General features: G+C 40.9%; 2 protein-coding genes across 3 annotated transcripts in view; one reads left to right on the forward strand and one right to left on the reverse strand.

Annotated features, from left to right (window-relative positions):
* The window catches only part of ralgps2 (Ral GEF with PH domain and SH3 binding motif 2), a 75,509-nt gene that overhangs the window by 44,771 nt on the left and 12,071 nt on the right, over positions 1 to 18,667 (forward strand). The gene's annotated exons all lie outside the window — the stretch shown is intronic.
* Positions 1,073 to 16,897, reverse strand: angptl1a (angiopoietin-like 1a). Its single transcript, XM_085398025.1, has 6 exons — positions 16,581 to 16,897; positions 7,394 to 7,641; positions 6,650 to 7,270; positions 3,681 to 3,874; positions 2,292 to 2,562; positions 1,073 to 2,202 (listed from the first exon to the last, which is right to left on the reverse strand). Exons 2-6 carry the CDS (start codon positions 7,581 to 7,583, stop codon positions 2,015 to 2,017), a joined length of 1,464 nt encoding a protein of 487 aa, XP_085254151.1. The 5' UTR covers positions 7,584 to 7,641; positions 16,581 to 16,897; the 3' UTR covers positions 1,073 to 2,014.

Below are 18,667 nucleotides of genomic sequence, written 5' to 3' on the forward strand. Positions count from 1 at the left end.
CCAACAGCTGTTGGCCGCGATCTGCTTGGTTGCACAAACGGATTAAAAATATCCTTTGTGTTCGTGTAGCTTGGTGCTACACTTCTCTGAACAGGATGTCACTGATAAAGAGCTCGTTAATATTTATGATAGTCCCAGTGTAATTTTATTAATGCGATGCTGTAGCGTGTATTTTCAGTTTTTGGCCTCTTGTTAGGGGAGAGAGATTTTTACAGAATGCCAGAATTGAGCTCAGTGGTGCTCCAACTCCAGCTTGCTGTTGCTGAGTAGTGGTAGCTGTGGGACACGAGCATCAGCGTTTGGAATAACTAATGTAATGGAAAACAGCAAGTTAAAAGTGTCAAATATCTCACATCAAAAATCCTGCCAGCGGGGTTGGGGCCGGGAGGTTTTCATAACCAATTCCTGTAACCTACAGTCCTCTGTGTCAGGCTCTAGTACGGCTAGTCCTCATCTGCCCCGGACCTTTAGAGCGCAAAGCTTCGGTCTGCTCTGACTTACAGTTCTTCTAAAAGAAGAGTCTAGTGGAGGCATAATTTAAGATGACTGGTCAATACTAGTTTGTTGACTTGTCTCCAAATTAGAAGATGTTTAGTTATGGCAGTTTATGTTGCTTTATTAAGTTCTCTGAAAAACTCCGGCTAAACAGGGGGACATAAATGACAATTCTTGTCTCACATCTGACCTACTGTAAATTTGTAAATGCAGTCCCCGTGTGTGGTCAGAGCTAATTTCTGTTCACTTCCTTTAATTTGGAAGTCTCCCTGATCTTATTCATTGCTATGACAGCTTGGATTGCAACTAAATCAGATCCAATATAGTGGCTTATTTTAGGCGATGCTGTCATCCTTTATAAATAAAATTGCTGTGCTAATATTTTACACAGTGACATTTGCAAGTGTATTCGTGTGGGAAATGATTTTATGAAAGTCTTGCTATTTATTAAAACAAGAAGCGTAGTGAAAAGTGAGACATTTTATTGTTTATGAAAGAATTTAATTCCTCTCTGATGGCTGGTAGCTCATGTCACAACTTGTCCATCCTAAAGTCAACTAGATATCCACTCCAGGTAGTTTTGTCGTGTGTGTTTGCGCGTGTGTGTGTGTGTGTGTGTGTGTGTGTGTGTGTGTGTGTGTGTGTGTGTGTGTGTGTGTGTGTGTTGAAGTGCTACTGATGTATTTCTACACTGGATAAGAAAAGTGTAAAGAATTGTATTGTTACAGGGCTAGATATAACAATGCCATGACTATATTAAATATAAATACACTGTTAAATAACAAAGAATGGCAGAGTGATGACATTGTGAACATTTGGCCTGAGTAGAATCACAACCTTTTTAAATTAACTTTCACAAATAAAGCCAAAGATATTTACATACTAAAGCCGTCTCAGCCATATGCACATTGAACAAGCACATTGTTGCACAGGTTCTTGTTCAGTCGGTGGGTTTGTGGGTTTGGTGCTGGGGGTCGGTTGTTGCCCCAGAAGTCCAGGAAATCCAGTAGAAACGGTAGACAGTAGGTGAACTATTTATTTCCTCTCACTGTTTGGCAGGTCTTCTCAGCACTACTTTAGATTGCATTAATTTTCATGCTACCACGATTAAACATCGCAGTTTATTCAATGCCCCATCCTATGGGGAACACTTTCAATAAGTCGCCATTAGCTGCTCAGAAGAAATCTCATCACTGTAGTAAACAATAATTTCCCTTTATAACATACTTAATCTCAAGAAGAGTGAGTAAAATAGGACACAGTCATACTAAAAGGCCTCAGGGAACTTCATAGACTGTCCACACTGATAGATGGAGAGTAGTTACTTGGGGAAGGCGGTGGTATCAGTCTTCATGTTAACTAGCCACAGAGTGGACTGTTGGCCATAAACATGTCGCTACCTCTTCCTCAGATGTGGCAGAGATTCCTGCTTCTGCCTTTACGGGATTTATTTATTTATGGGTAGAGAACGATAAGGATGGAGACTGAGATGCATCTGAAAGAACCACAGTTCATTGTCCTAGTCAATTGGCCGCATCATGAGGCGGACTGATTTTAGGGAGTAGAAACCGCCCCCGTAGTCTGCCCAGAAGATTCCATCCTGAAACTTGCTGCGGTAAACTCCCCCGCTGTACCACACCCCATTCAGATTGGTCTGTCCGCAGGCATTGTACCACCAGCCGCCCTTGTGGAAGTGGGCGCAGTTACCTAATGAAGAGAAGAACCCAGGCTCAGAAAATAAGATCAGAGTAATGCATGAATTATTTCAAACTAATGTAACCAATATGTCCCCCTACCAGAGAAGGAGTCCTTGTCACGATCGAGCGTAGTGAACTGTTTGCCGTTGTGACTGCTAAAGGAGTCACCAGCATTGCCCTGGTAGGTGCCTAGCCTCAGCCGGTAGCCCTCCTTCTCAGACTCCAGATGAAAGCTGCTGTACTCGGCATACACCTTCTTTCCTGTCCAGTCTTCCAGCTCTATCATCAGCTTGTAATCACCCTGTTTCGTAAGATTGTAGATGTTTTCCAGGCCGAGCCAGTGTTCGCCATCTATGTTACCGAAGCCTTTCTGCAGGGGACAGGCACCACATTATGACAGTACGACAGTTTCACTTGTGATTTCAATGTCACTACTTTTGTACGTGTAGCACTAATTTACGTAAGCTGGATACTGCGGTTTAGCTAAATGGTGAATGAATAGATCTTTTGCTTCTGTGGTCAGTGAAGGCAAATCGTTTCCAAAGAACACAAACATTAAAATGGAGTGAGGTTATTATGAATTCTTGCCAGGGAGCTGTGTTTATATGAGTTTTCTCCTTGCAATCAAGTGAATTGAAATCAAATCTGTTTCCCATTGAAATGATAATGTGTTAAGGTTGTGATCTGCGGTTTCTCACTCTACAAATTTGTTGAACAGCAAAGCCAGCGATGATTTGGCAGTGTTTTAGATGGAGAGTTGAATGCAGCAAGTGGAGAACTGCACAAGTGTTTTCTGTCTCTAATCCAATCACCATGACCGTATTAATACATGAATCCAAATTTTATGACTCAAGGAGAACTCCTGCAATTTGCCTTCATCACATACAGAGAAAACGGAGGTCAGGCATTTTGATAGAAATGACACAGGAAAAAAGGTCATCTTATCTCATAAGGCTGAGACATGGGAAGTAGAGAAACAGGGGTCATTTCCAGTGGGGTTGAGAGGGGAGCTGCGTTTCCCTCTCAGCCCTTGGGGCTCTCTTATTGCATACATTTGTCCCTGGATTCAGTTCTTGGCTGCAGTTTCAGTGTGAGGAAATCCACCACTAAGCTATTTACACTGTTTGAACAAGTGCTTGCTTAGTGACCTTAAAATGAACCTCAGAGACTGGGCTGCTAAGGAAAGGGGTGGGCTGCACAAACTTACTAATTTTGTTGGCATTGCTCTCTTGAAGGTGGGACTTGTGAAAAGAGTGATACGGAGTCTCTTTATCTGTCACTTTATTTTTGGGCCATTGGCATAAGCAACTAGCCAATCATAGGTTCAGTATAGATTTTATGATCATCTGCAGGGTAAGCTACATATTCTTGGCTAGTGGCCCTAAACCTACTGTTATTGTACATTTGTGTCCTTGAAATGCCAAATTCTTATCACATGTCCTGTTAGACCTGCTGTTACTTCATTAATCTCCTTTTCCGTAAACTTACCTTGTAGTTCTCCCAGTTGCGGAAGAAGTTAACAGAGCCATCTTTCCTCCTTTGCATAACTGTCCATCCTCCATTGTCGAGGCCATGCTCGCACCAGGCTTGGATCAGTCGGTCACTGCCGTTTGCCTTAAGAAGGTACATACCACTGGTGGTGTAGCCTGCCTTTCGCACCTGGTAGCAGTCATTGAAGGGACCTGGTGTTGTAAATGATGTAGAAGAGGAAGATAAATGAGCGGTTCTTATTTGAACATTAATATTGATGAACACTCATTTGTGATATTTTAATCTGCATATAAATTATATTGTTAATATTGAGAAACCCAAGTGGTGATTTTAATAGGTGATCATTTTGAGGACAAGGGTACGCATGATACTAAGATGAGCCGTAACTTGCACTAAAAAGCCATGTATTACCATATCTTTGACTAACTTACAGAATCTTCATTTTTCTTTATTTAATTATTAAACAACACATATTATCTGACTTGCACACAGTTGGAAACTTCTGAATAATAAGACTTGACTATGTCCTGATTTAAATGTCACTCTTTGTAGTTAACATACAGAAGTCATTATAAACTAGATTAAAAGGGAAGACAAAGCTGGGAATTAATATCTTTGCTCAGACCACCCAAACATCCCACAGTCTGAAGTTACATAAGCTTTCATCTGCACACCAAAGCTGTATTTAATATTCACCTAGATTCCACCTTCAGTCAAAGCTATGAGGTGGCGCTGCACCAGAGCTGAGCTGAAGCAGCTGAATCTAAACCGGCCACATTTCTTCTTTCTCTCTGTGAATATTTATTAAACCAGTATCAACACAAGCTGGGTCTGTCTGTCTAGTCTAGAGGCCTGTGGTAGACTCTCTGAAAGCACATAGGTACCCAGTATAATACATAGTAGTTGGTTCATCTAGACCAAACTGTGGTGAAGCGGTGCGTATTTATACTTGTATGGAACCTACATGGAAGAGGGGCTGCTAGGACCTGTGGTGGCTTTCTGTTTTACACTTTTCCCTCCTTGTTTCGGATCTATCCTGTCTGCTGCAAAAACTCATCCATAAAAACTCCATAGAAAAAAACAAAATTAAATCTTCCTATTATAACTTTTTATCTCGATCATGAAGGAGCACCACTAATCGAGTGAAAACAGCAGCTGATGGATAAGGTCAGTAAGGATATGGTCAGAATGCTGTTTGTAGTATGTATGTCAGTTCAAATACACTTTAATCGGCTGATAACTAATCAGACAGTTACAGCTTGGTAAGGCAGATGAGGAACTCCACATAGCTAGAGGTAGTTAAAAGGATACGCGGTCTTCTTGTCATTTACAAGTTCAGTCTCTGCAATTTTACCTCCCACGGGCACTTCCTCACCTCGTGCCATCTTCTACCTTTGTGTTTCTTTGGAGATTTTTTTTCTGCGTGGAGGCTTTTAAAATATGCTCCTCTGCTCTTTGAGCTTAAAAGAAGCATGTCATTATTTGAATGTCAGTGGAGGTGGCGACAGGTCTGTGATTTAAGAAGAACAGTGTTTCACTGATTGATGTGGGCTTTCATGAGAAACCAGACACTTGTGATTAACGCACATTTAAAATGACTGTATAGGCATTAACTCTTGTATAGACTTAAATTTTTTCTTCTTTTTTTCCCCCCTTTTTTGCAATGACAGGACAGTGACTGTAAGCTGATGCCTTTTAAACAAAGCAAAAATATCATAATGCTAAGGTCTAACTATGCCGCCCGAATGATCATAAACAGAAAAACTGACTTAATTATTTCCAAAATAGTGTACATCTGAATTTTATGTCATTATTTAACTCTGCCATATGTAAAGCCCAGAATAGGTGATGCTTTGCCATATCATAGATGCAGTTTTATGGCATTGGTGCATGTTTTCTCAAATATTTCCTGATATAAAAATGTGGTGGTTTTTGTTTTTTTGTTTGTTTTGGGGTTTTTTTTCTCATTCTGATACCTTTTTTTTTAAGGTGAATTTTGGGTGCTTTCATATAGTTTGCCCAGCCAAGGATGTTCAGGATATATATATATATTAGACATGCATACCAAATGACTGAAAGTAAAGGGTAATTTACAAATAAGCTGTGAAATGTATTGGTTTAAACTTGATGATGACGATAATGTAGTTAAACTGTGACCCTGTCAAAAATACATTTATTTTGGCCCTTAAATTTGTCTGGTTCTGACCCATCATTTTTTCAGACAGGCTTTGTTTTGCTTTCCCCTTTGTCTGTTTCACCGTTTAAGGGCTTGTATAACCCCTTTCAACATTCTTCCCCATACTTTAATCGCCAGTCAAAATACAAGCGCCCGGACCAAGTTTTAGGAGCCGTTTCCAAGTAGCAGTCTACCTTGCAAATTAGTTTCACATTGGCGATTATCTTTCTCAGATGTCAGGATGGTCAACTTTTTTTTGGAAGAAAAGAACAAAGGAGCATTGTCTATTTAGAGGATTAGTTATTTTAGTGCAGGGTTCTCAGACTTGTTGGGCAAATCCAGTAGATGGGTACTTTAACGATACCCTGCCCCTTTACTTATCCAATTGAAGATATATCTTTTCCCATTTTACCAAGTCTTCTTAATGCTGTTAAAAGAGGCCTAATCCCCATCCCACTAATTTAGTGCATATGCTCTGTATCATGCTGCCAATACAAGCAGCCAAGTGGGATCATAGGAATGTATGATTTCACTGCCTCTGTAGCATGCCAAGCATGAGCCAACTGTGCCTCAACAGTACCAACTGTTGCGAGAAATTAGGTTTTGAATTGCGATCCCTAGCTAATTATACTTTAGTAGTTGTGTGTACAATTAGCACAGTTTCTGACAGTTACTTAAGACATCTTACTTTTGCTCAGCGTCAGCCTACTAAAAGTCATTAGATTCCTGACTGTTTTACAGTCCTCAGTTATTCCTCAGTCTTTGCCTGCTATTTTAAATTTGTACTTGCCATCAGAGGTAAGCGTTCCTTGCGGTGGTGGAGGGTCAATCCCAAAAGGGCTTATTGTAGGTGGGTTGATGCGTGGTCCACGGGAGAACTCCCTGTTGTTATTGTCCCTCTGTATCTCATTGGTGAAACGGTTGTTGACTGGTATATTCTGCGGTACCACCTGCACCAGAGGGGGAACTGCAGGCAGCTCACTGCGTCCCAGCGTCCTCATACACTGCTCCTCCAGTACAGATATGAGAATGGACTGGTTGTTGACCACTCCGGCCATTGTGGCAAAACGGGCCTCTAGCTCCCTATACCTTGAAGCCAGTCGCATCATCTCTGAGGTCACATTGAGGACACGGTTCTCCAGCTGGGCGAGCTCCAAGGAGTTGTCTCTCTTCCTGATGATCTCATGTAGCAGCTGCATATATAGTTGGGTCACCCTGGAGTTCATGTTCCTGCTCTCTTTCCGCAGCAGCTTCATCTCATTCACCAAGTTACCATCCACATCTACCACCAGCTGCAGCGTCTCAATCTCACGGCGCTGTTTGTTGAGCACATCCCGCACATCTGCAATCTCCATACGGGTCACTCTTTCCTTGTCTGGCTCTGGGCCTGTGGTGCTGGCACAGATTGGACCTGATGACAGATATGATTTAAGAGATTAATAAGAAGCTGTTTTGATGTAATGGGAAGCAAAAGAGAGACTAGTTCAACCATATTGTACTAAGGGTACTTTTCGAAAAATAGCATATTTTCTACCTGTGATTCTCTGCTCAGGTACAAGGAAGGTATAAGAGCATTTTTCGGCATCAGGATCCAGAGGAGCTCTTTTACTCCTGTGGAGAGAAGGCTCTTTGGTCCTCCGGGCTTCCCTGGAGCTCCTGCAGTAACTTTCCTGCCAGAGGGAGAGGCAGAGCAAGGCGCACAGACGCCACATCAGCCCTTGCATTGCTGCTGGCTGACTGAATGGATAGATGGGCAGCTGCTGGTACTCCCTCCAGGCCTCCCTGAAAGAACACACGACCTTAGGAGTTAAGGAAACAGCTTTTTCTTTGTGTACAATGAATAAAACACCAGGACTGTTAATTGTTTGCTTTTCCAGAGCAGAGGGATATAGTATTTTGATGAAATGGTATTTGAAGCTTTTTTTTTTTTTCTTTCTTAAAAAAAAGATATCAGCAGACAATCTAATTGTTTAGGAAAGTATCCAGTTGAGAATTTGTCACATACTGCTCCCACAGACTGTTATTTGTGTGGAAATAGTCAAAGAGAGAACACATTTTCTGTCCAGCCAACTGGCTTACGTCTGCTTTCTGTCTTAGTTAGTTCCCCTGCTGACAGACACCCCATTATTCAGAGGTTCTCTTGGTTTCCCCCTATTAAGGAGCTATGATATCTAACTGTTGCTGATTTATCTTTATCTTCATCCTGCCCTTGAATTTAGTTTATCTTCTTTAGTCTAGGACAGAGACTTGGCAAACTCCCATCCTCCCGGCTTCTATAAGATCCTACTTAAAGATGGTTTTTTTTTTTTTGTTTTGTTTTGTTTTGTTATTTTCCCCCAACTGTAGGAATCAGGAACCCTTTTTAGAAATTATGGTACTTCTCAGCAAGTTGACCACAGGAATCAACTTCCAGTTTCTGGATTGTACTGTAGATACTGGAAGCAGCAGAAAATGGATGGCAACTTCATTTATTTTTAAGTTGGGACTTGCAAAGCACAGTCTCTTCTTAGCTTCTTTTCCCCCACAACAGATACACTTTTATTGATATGACACAAAATGGCAACCTAATGTGTTACAGTTACCTGATTCTTGCTGATCGATGCTTACATGGCAGACCCACATCAAGCTAAATGTATCAACAAGCTTTTTAACAATAATGTGCTATGCTGGAGATGTCATCTGCTACAGACATGGGTCGTTTGAGAACAGAGCAGTATAATCTGCTCCATTGTTATCGTATCGTTACCGTATTTGTCTCACCTGTCCTCCAGTGTGATTTTCAAGTGACAGTAATGAGACAGATTTTATCCGTAGCTGAGCATTTTTCAGTTCTTAGCAACAGGAAACGGTGGTTAGCATGCAGCACAGGCTGCTAAAAAGCACCTCACTAAGCTTCTGGCATTTTTTAGCATAGCGTAAAAACCTTTTGCATACAATTGAGGGAGTACTCCAGCCTTAAGAGGGTGTAAAATGTTGTGGCCATGCACCTCAGTAGGAAATTCAGTGCCACTTGGCTGTATAGTTTTTTTATTTTTATTTATTTTATTTTTTTTTAGATATAAAGTCTAGTCCACGTTGTTCCACCATGACATTAAAATATAAATACCTGGCTTCTGACTTGCTACTTCCACAGCTTAGATATAATGTTACTGTCCTTTGTAACTAGGTTGGCTACTTGCACTGGCCTCACCTGAAACACACCAACCACAAATTGACCCTAATGCAGTTTCCTTGACACAGTTAAACATGCCAGCACAGGTGTTGGGTAAGAGGTACTATTTATATTTTATTTAAATTATATTTTCCAAACATGCATGCAGGACAGTCACTAATGGATGTGAGATTAAGTCAGAAATCAATCAAAAATATGTGCAAAGCTGTTTCCCCTTGTGATTTTTTTTTTTGTTCCGTTTCTCATCAGCATACAAACACAAAAAGCGCTCTCAGTCTCATGTACTGCTCAATTTAACACCCGACCTGGTCCTATGCAAGGCCAAGACTTTCTATCCCTCCTAATCCCCTCCATCACTCTTCACAGTCAGTCTTTTCTCTATGCCACATCATTATGGCCTACTCTCCAGCCTGAAACTCAGGCGCTGTGTGTCTCCCATATGACGCCATTGTGGTTCTTCAGGAATTCTGGCAATTATGTCACTTGGAACAATGTTGAAAGGGGGCAGAATTACAGTTAGTACTCTAGATCTGCAGGGTGTATGTGTGCGTGTGTACCTTTTTAATGGTATGTTTAAGTTTGTGTGTCTGTCTGTATGATTGAATACTCTGTGTGCATGACTACTCAGAGATGTTATTCATTTTCATGGTTGTATGTTTTTCCAGCAGCTTGTGTGTCTGACAGCGTAACCAGGTACTGTATCCTTGCTGACCTTGGTGAGAGCTGCTAATGTCTTTACCAGCAGCATCAGCACTATCAGTCTTCAAGTGTCTTCTCTTCTAAACTGTGGCTGACTTTTTAAACTTATCAGTTCCAGAAAGTCTTCATATTCATAAAGCGTACGAGGCATGAACAGAACTGTAACATCACAGCTCATCTATCAGTTATTGCCTGCCTTAGCACCTACCTACAGTCCCTTTCTTCTATCCCTTTGCTCTCTCAGCTCCTACCTTCATTTTATTTCCTTCTATGTGGTGGTTCTGAGTATGAGGGGCCTAGTCTCTTTTCATGGAAACGTAGCATATCAAAGACATTCCAGGAGATGCTGAGAGGTCAGTAGCGTGTTGTAAAGGTACAACATTGACAGTGTTTCACCAGAACAAGCAGAGTGCCCTTTTGAGTAAGAAGGAGAAAAAAAACATCTAAATTGGTTCAAGCCTGTAAGGGTTGTTAAAAGAAAAACACAAAGCTCACCTGTGTTTAAAGAACATCTGGTAACGTATCTTTTTATACTTGTGCAGTAGTACACATCTGTCCATATATGCATGAGTTCACACTCCTTGATTTCTCCTCAGGCTCTGCATTGTGTATAAAAGATGGATGCAGCCATCAGGACATTAACATTGTGTTTTTTGGAGTCAGGAAGCAAGAATGTGTAGTACCAAGTTAGCTTAAGGTCACAAACTTGATGTGCAAGTTGTAGGCTGCAAGTATTATTTCACTTAGAATGTACTGTCAGGTGGTTGAGAAACAGTAGGAGGTTAAAGATGGAAGAAAGTAATGGTGGTAGAAAATGGGTCATGGCCCCTCTTTGCCTTTCAGGTCAGTCATCGTGAACGTAACCTGAGGCAAATCCTCTCATACATAAACTACTCTCATTCCTTTTTATTCTTAACAGAATTCTCTGGCACTTTCTTTCAATGTGAAAGCCCCATCCTCTCGACTTTCCCCCCCTTTTTTCATTGCTTTTCTTCCTCTTTGCTCCCTCTGTTTAGTGCTCCTTCCACCCTTTTCAGTTACAGTTAACTAAAAGCACATGGGAGAATTAGACTGTAAGTAGTATACCAAATAAGAAACATTTAAACCAATTTTCTACTTTAATATGAATAGGATTTATTTTTTTGTTGGTGCTGCTTTACTAGCAAAAAATTGTGTAGTCCATTTGAAACCAGTGAAGGACTGACAAACGGTCACCTCTGCATGCCTTTTCTTTTTTCCTCCATCTTTTTGGCAGTAGTATGATCTCATGCACCTCTGTCATGCAGGGTATGCACTTCCTTATCTATCTTACAGTATCTCACTCCCCTGTCGGCATGTCTCTTTTTGTATGCCCCTGTCTGTGCTGTGGGTTAATTTATTTTCAATCCACAGTCATTCCACTGTATGAACCATTACACTATTATAAATGCAAATTCTGCACTTCAGCTGTAGTGGCACTATATTTTGTTTTATGTTTTTTAGTCATTTTGTAAATGATAAAAAAAACATAAAGGGGTTCACCGCACTTGCCCATATATGAAAAAAACAAAAACTATACAAAAACAAAATTACGAATTACAAAATGAGAATTGGCGCCATGCTGAATTAACTGCATTTCAAATTGGTCTTGGCTTACTACATTTACATTGACAGCACAATGACAGCCAGTTTCCTCTGGAGAGAAACTGGCTTTCGTCTACCTTTAGATTGTTCGTGTAGAGGCTGATGTTATAATTATATTATCATTGTTGTAAGAGAGGAAATGATCAGAGAAGTCATTAAGTAAGACATCTGTTTACTTTACTCCTGGCAGGGAAAAATTAGCTTGTAATATTCAGATAGACAGCATAATGATTGTTGAGGCTGACTTCACAGAGATGGCCATATGGCAGGCACTCTTATAACCTTGGGTTTCACCGTGCATAATTGCAAAAAACATGTATTCATTTGTCACCTAAAGAAAACTATTACAAATATTTATTATAAACTGCCTGCATGGAGATTGTCATACACCTGTAACCAGACACCTACAGGTGTATGACAATCTCCATGCAGGCAGTTTATAATAAATATTTGTAATAGTGTGTACTTTAGAAGGAATGCCAAAAAGACAAGTGATAAATTAAAAGAAAGATCTGAACAACTGCGTGGAGAAACTTAGATGTGAAATTACAAGTGTGCTGTTTGTTAGGCTGTTTACACACAGTCTTGCTCTATATTATGTCCAGAAATTCTGAGAAGAGCCAGTTGATTGTGATTTCATGTGAAGATGGCGGACCTGATCCAGATGTCTGCTCAAGTGGTTACATAAGTAGTTTAACTGTAGTCACAGCCAGTGGAGAAGTACATGTTCCATAAACCAGGAGAAAAGTATAGGCCTAAGTGCTTGAACCTTGCAGTGAGGAGATGTTTGGGTTTACTTGTTTCCTTAGAGCACCAAAGTATGTATGCAAGTATGAGTATAAGATTGATGTAAACCATGCTGTGGCCTTAGAGGCCAACGGGTTACGCAGCGGTATTAAAAGTCTATACAAGGGGATAACTATGAAGGTAATGATGTTTATCCCTCATTTAATGTTTCATAGAGTTGGAGAATTAAATCTGTGGTGCCTTTAAAGCTGTGTTGGTGGCACATGGGAGCTTAATACCTTAATGAGAAACTTTATATTTGTTTTTGCTTCAGTTTGTAACCTCCTGTACATATGTATAATATCAGTCTGCAGCATGTTTGTTTCAGCGCCCACGGTGGGTTTCTAATGTGTCAGTCTCTCACTTGATGGATTGCAGTCCAGCCAGTGGGAGAGAATGACTTGGATAGAATTTATTTATATTTTCAAAGTCAATGTTTTTTCCCAGCCTCCAAAATCCTCTGCTTCCACTCCCTCATCTGGTCCTCAGACTTTCCCACAATAAGTCCAAAATACCTCCAAACACCTCATCACTGGTTACAAAAAGAAGGGAACGTGAAAACAAAATAGGGAAAATAGGGATGAGTGAAGGAAATAAGTTTATTCTCATTCAAGGAACAACGTGGAAACAGCAACAACAACAGCAGCAGCTTTTTTTCTGTTCATGACATCAGACAGCTGAGTTACATGAGTAACTCAAAGTCAAACTTTTCCTGCGCTTGCTGAAACAATAGGTTACAGAAGTGTACGCAGAACGGCCAACAAAGAAACGATCTAACTTGCTTTTGATGAAGGATAGAATGAAAATGTGAGTAAATAAAAGGCTTTGGGAGGATAACTCAGCATGAGTGGGGATGTAGTAAAAGTGCTGACATTATGAAGCAGTTAATGAGAAGAAAAACAAACCAAAAAACCCCCAGCATTCACACAGGAGTGCTAAAAACACAAAACTCGTAAAAGCCTCATCAAAACTGAAGAAACTTTAAATGCCGCTTCTAAAATGGAATACAAATTACATTGCGGTACAGTAAGTAATGGGAATGTTTTATATCAGTTCATGGTGTAAAACTAAAAGGGAAATGAGGGCTGATGCAAAGAATTACAGTAGGATTTTCTTTTTATTAGAAAACCTGAGCCACAAACGGATACTGGAGGTTTTTACTGGAACTTAAGGCAATCACTAAACATAACTTGAATATTAAGTTGATGGTGGCCTGTATTTTTAATAAAACCAACCCTTACTAACAAGTTATTTCAACCTCCTGCTTTTCTAGCTACTAAACTGTCGTCCTTGATGATGCTACCTGAGGCCCTACGGGCCCCCCCATCTGTTTTCCTTCTTCTGTAGGGGAAACTCTATAAACATGTGGGCTGAGACTGTTGTTGGGGTCAGAGGTCTATTTGTAGATTAGGGTACAGTCCCACCCTTCCTCTACTTTGCCCCCACCCACTCATCCGCCCGAAATCAATTGGTCTTTGTGGAAAGCGGGTTTCCCGTCTTACTCTGCGTTCATAACATGCACTTAAATGCACAGAAACTCAGGGTCATCCTTTTGTCTGTGCTGTGCTTAATGTAATGACTGAGATTTCCAACACTGTCATTATTACATGACACTCTTCCTCTTGCTTCCCCTCCTATAGAATAGACGACACACACACACATCTTTGGCATTATTCATTTTTGTGCATGAAAAAACCAACTGATGACACCATAAACTTGCATCTTCCTTTGTATAGTGTATTTTTCTCAGTCAGACGTGGCTAATTTGTCTTCTCAATGGGTCACGTGAGAAACTGGGACTGTTCTGTGTGTGCTCCACCGATAGGTTGGTATTAATTTTGTGTCTTTTATGTTTATTGATGTAACCCTCCACAACAATCCCAGTTTCTTGGTGAAAATTAATTTAAAATTAACCTAGCTAGGTTGATAGATTAGCTGTAGCTTCACCTTGGCGTGCTCTTTGGTTGATAACTGATAAATAAATGAATATCTGGATTGCTGCTTCAGGTTTTGTGCAGCAAAAATTACTTTCAGGAAGGTCAGGCGATCCAGGAGAGCAAGGAGGGGGGAAAATATTTTTAAAAAAAAGAATTTATATGAATGTTTGTTTGGCTGGATGGTTTAAAATTTCTGATTTAGTACATTCTTTGGCCACTCGTGCATACTTTTCCTTGGTTTTTATTTCTCTTCTGAGTCACACCTAGCCTTAAACTCAAACCTCAGACTTCACATGCTTTCTATTAGCTAAATCAACAAGGAAGAACACATAAATTTGCACACTGCATTACACGCTTGTTGTCCACTGGCTCTACTTAGTTACATGCCTCCACTTCACCCGTCTATTTACCCTGACCTCCTGGCTGACCTCTTCCTCCCTACGGTGACCAGTCTGTTCAGCTGTGTCCAAGCTCTCATTAATGAGCTTCACAGTTCAAACAAACTTTCCTGTGACTATCCTTGACTTTATCCTCCACTAGTTTTTGTATGTCTTTATAAAGTCTAAAAGTTTGTGTGGCTCATAATGTCGGTTTGAGTTTTAAGAGATATGTAATGTGTCAGAGTTGTTGTTCTGTGGTTGGGTTTAACATGTGCACACAGTAGTGCAGGAGCAGTGTTTTTGGATAAGACTTTATCCAGGATGTTATCTTTGTCCGCTTCTCTAATTGGCTGCGTTTTGCAGATAAAATCAGTTGAGACTAGTATTGACACGGGTTAAAAATGCAAGATACGATTGGATGCATGCCTGCTGCCCAAAAACTGCAGCTGTTTGTTGGTGCTGGCTGGGTGAGTTATGAGTCCCGTGCTGAGTTACAGCATAGTCTATGAAGGGACTGGTGGGGAGGGCTGCAGGTAACTGACTCTGATGGGCCACGCACTGCCTGACTGGCTTGTCATGGGACTTTTGCAAATTTTAAATAGAAAAGACATCAAACAGATGTTCTGCTGTGATTTAAAACTCTTAAGGTGAAGGCTATGAGTATGGTTAGTTTATGCGTGGATTGTAAGTAATGACCCGTTTTTAAAGCCTGTCCTTCGTGCAGTCACGGTTCAGGTAGAGCCGAATGCTGGTGCTTCAGCACGGAATGTTCTGGATATTTCTCAGACAGCTGTTCCTGCCTCCCCTTTATCTTTTTTATCTTTTTTTTTTCTCCCACTTATTTTTCCAGCCTGAATTATTAGAGGTATCGATATTATGATTTATTACTCTAAGCGGAAAAATGCTCGTGCAGTGTTTTCTTTCCTTTTCGCCATCGCTCATTTTGCTTTTTACTTCAAACACTGGCTTTTTGAAGGTCTGCGTGTCTCTCACGGACCTTTACAGCATTCACAGATGTGGCTTTGTAGCGAGCAGAATGTTTCCACAGATACCACCAACAGACCAGGACGTAAGCAAAAACATTTGAAGATAATTGTGAGTTGCTGATATGGAAGAGCACCATATTGATGTTATTAGTGTTCAAAGCTTTTGCCATCATGACAAGGTTGGGACTGAAGTGTCTTATGTCCATGGGGTGTATTTGATAGAGGATGTGGTTAAGGTTGGCTTACACTGCATTTTTATCTTTTCCCTTAACACGACCCTGAACGGGGAGCTTATAAACTGTCATAGAATCTGCTCACTTTTAAGCCTTCCAAAAGGGGCTGTGAGGTGAGATGAGATCTCACCACGTCTGAATGTACAGATGGAACTTATTGGCCTAATCCCGATTTCCACCAGGTTAACTCGGCTACATCCCCGTACCCCTGTTAGCAGCCAGGTTCAGACTGTATTAGGAAACCAAAAGCCAAGAAAAAATAAACAGGCCTAGGAGCAGAGCTCAAATCTCTCCATCTGAGCTGATCACTCTCCCTCAAGTGTTTTGCTGGAATGTCCCAGTTTTCTTTTTTTTGTCTTCTCTCTGGCTTTTTCTTTCTCCTCAGGTAAGGTTTAATGTCATTTTCAGAGCAACTTTAAGATCTTGGATGTTTCTCCATTCTCACATCTAGATGAAACAACTCATTGACTGTATATTTTTTAAAATCATTTTACATAACTGATGTAAATCATGGCCCTGCACACCAGAAAAAGTTGTACTTTCTGAATTCAGTTGTTTTTGCCCTTCCTTAATACAACTAGGATCATAAATTCATAAATTCTCCAGATTTCTTTGTTGGCCTCATATACATTACATATGTTAAATGTATACACGATACACTTCTCAGTATGCTGTACACAGTATTTCTCAGTCAGACTCCAGGGGATAGCCAAAGAAGCGTTGCTAAATGTTTCTGTCTGCAGATGTAACCTCCAGTCACGAAACGTCCTAACCTCTCCAACCTCTCAGCCAGAGCTCTCACAGCTGCCCAGACACACACAAAACACCATCTTGCTGACAGACACACACACTCACTGATTCCAAAATCAAAATTGAAAACAGAATAAAACTCGAGCAGCGTTTACCTTTTTGTTACCAGTAGTGAGATGGATGTTTTCCTGCAGTTATGGTGTCACGTGTATATTATATTCTGTCTTCACCGGGCTGCAGTGCGCAGGACTCATGTCTCTGTCTCTCTCTTTGTCCAAGTCTTCAGAGGTTCTCTCCTCTACTCACTCCTCCTGTTCTGTAGCAATAAATCACAATGCAAGGCTTTAGTCAAGGCCCTACTTCCCGAAGCTCCCTGTGAACTTTCCTGGTGCTCAGACTGGGGTATGGTTCAAAAGCCGGCCACTTCAACAGACTGAGCTCTCACCACTGATGCCTTGAGTTTTTCACAAAGCATGGGGGAGACTAGAAGAGGGAGGGGAAGAAGGAAGAGAAGGGAGGAGAAGGGGGATGAGGGTGTGGGTGTTGAAGATTGCTTTTTTTTTTTTTTTTTTTCTTTCCTCCCTCCTTTATTTTATTTATTTATTTATTTTTTAGCCGCCCAGCCTACCTCTGATGTCATAAGTGATAAAGAAAAGAAAAGACTGAAAAAGAAAATGGCAGAGCTGCTGATTAAATGTCCCATCCTTAACAATGACCTGTGTGGTTTTTGTATAAGGGAGCAAAGAGACAAGGCCTGTTTGAATTCAGGTGTTTTGCTGAGTCCAGGACTGCTTTGACCTCTTCATCCTTAATTACAGCTTGAAGTTCCCCTCCTTTTGCTTTTCCCTGTAGCAACGAGAAAAGCTGATTGTAATGCTGCTGGGGTTTCGGAGCTTCTTCCTGTAGAGAACAGCTGGATGTGAGAGTCGGAGACCAAAGCAGGCAGATAGAAATGATTCGTGGCACTACTGGTGCAAAATGGTCACTCCAGGTTTACTCTAAGTTTATTTGGACTTAACTTGCTTTTTGTCACCATTGTGATTTACTTGAATGTGTTATTCATACATGTTTAAGCTGTAATGTTTAAAAGATCTTACTTGACCATTTTGGAAGAATTTTCTCCCTGATTTGTGATTGAATTTCTGCCTTCTTGCCATGACTATTTATTTCTTTCCATCTCGTACAAGTTTTGCTGCAAGTAAACATATACAAAGTGCCTGTGTATGCAAACCACAGCTTCTCTACTCATGCTTCTGTCTGCGTGTTCCAGGCAGTATGGATTTGTGCATGACTAACCGCCGTTATCCCTGACATACTCTCAGACAAGAAGCTATAGCGGTTAAGCCTTTAGGATTTCTCTCTTCCTCCTCTTCTCCCCAACTCACTGCTGAGTTGAAAAGCACTTGTAAACTTTTTCTTCTGTTCTCACCCTTTCCCTCTAATTCTAATCAGCTGTGTGTGTGTGTGTGTGTGTGTTATCCCAAAAACAAAGTGTGACCTCCTTTATCTGTTGGATCTCCTCCTGCCGTTGTGTGTTTAGGGTCTCTGTCAGCAGTGCTGTGTGTATTACACCATTTTCCATGGAGGGGAGGGTTGTGGGTGTCATGTAGTCTGCTGTGTGATAAGTTTTCTTACATCTGCACCCAATCTCGACCCTGGCGTGTCCAAAAAAAAAAAACATTCTGCAAGAAAAATGAAAAGAAGAGGGGACTGTAAGGAAATGCGCACCATCAGTTCAACTTGTTAATAACTCTCTTCAGATTGATGGCAAGCTGCTTCTGGGTTTGTCTTTTAATGTTAATATTTATTTAATGAGAGTAAGAATCTCAGCCAGAAATAGGCACTGAGAGTTTGGTGGGAGAGAGATGGCCATGATTTGGAAAGGCTAAAGAGAAGATCTACTCGGAGCACTTGTTCAGATCCACTGGGGAAAAAAAATCAGAGGGAAAAAGTATTTTTGAAGCTTGAGCAAAGTATATGCAAATTAGGTTTTGCAGGGTTTTTATTCCTGTCTGTTTTTGCCATATCAAACAAGCAGTGTGCAATTACCAGCTGAATGTGACTCCAAGAACCCCACAGCTGCATGACACTTGCATCATGCACCCAAGGAAATCTGGCTCTGTTGCAGTGTCCAGCCTTGTTTGTGTCTACATGTTTGCTTTCTAATGAGCTGAGCTCTGCGTTCGGTCAGGAAAACTCCCTGTGTTCTCCACTGAGGGTTAAAATAACACCTCCAACAGAT

This window comes from Rhamphochromis longiceps, linkage group LG23 (genome assembly GCF_057381845.1).
Source record: "Rhamphochromis longiceps isolate RC_006_pf linkage group LG23, R_longiceps_female_GT1.1, whole genome shotgun sequence".
Taxonomy (NCBI): Eukaryota; Metazoa; Chordata; class Actinopteri; order Cichliformes; family Cichlidae; genus Rhamphochromis; species Rhamphochromis longiceps.

What these genes read in the sequence shown, in the direction of transcription:
- angptl1a (XM_085398025.1), bottom strand. Translation starts at nt 7,583, where the DNA reads ATGCAAGGGCTGATGTGGCGTCTGTGCGCCTTGCTCTGCCTCTCCCTC. An exon ending in ACCTGAGCAGAGAATCACAG is followed by an intron (nt 7,271 to 7,393) that starts GTAGAAAATATG and finishes ATCTGTCATCAG; the next exon opens with GTCCAATCTGTGCCAGCACC. An exon ending in GCAACTGGGAGAACTACAAG is followed by an intron (nt 2,563 to 3,680) that starts GTAAGTTTACGG and finishes TGTCCCCTGCAG; the next exon opens with AAAGGCTTCGGTAACATAGA.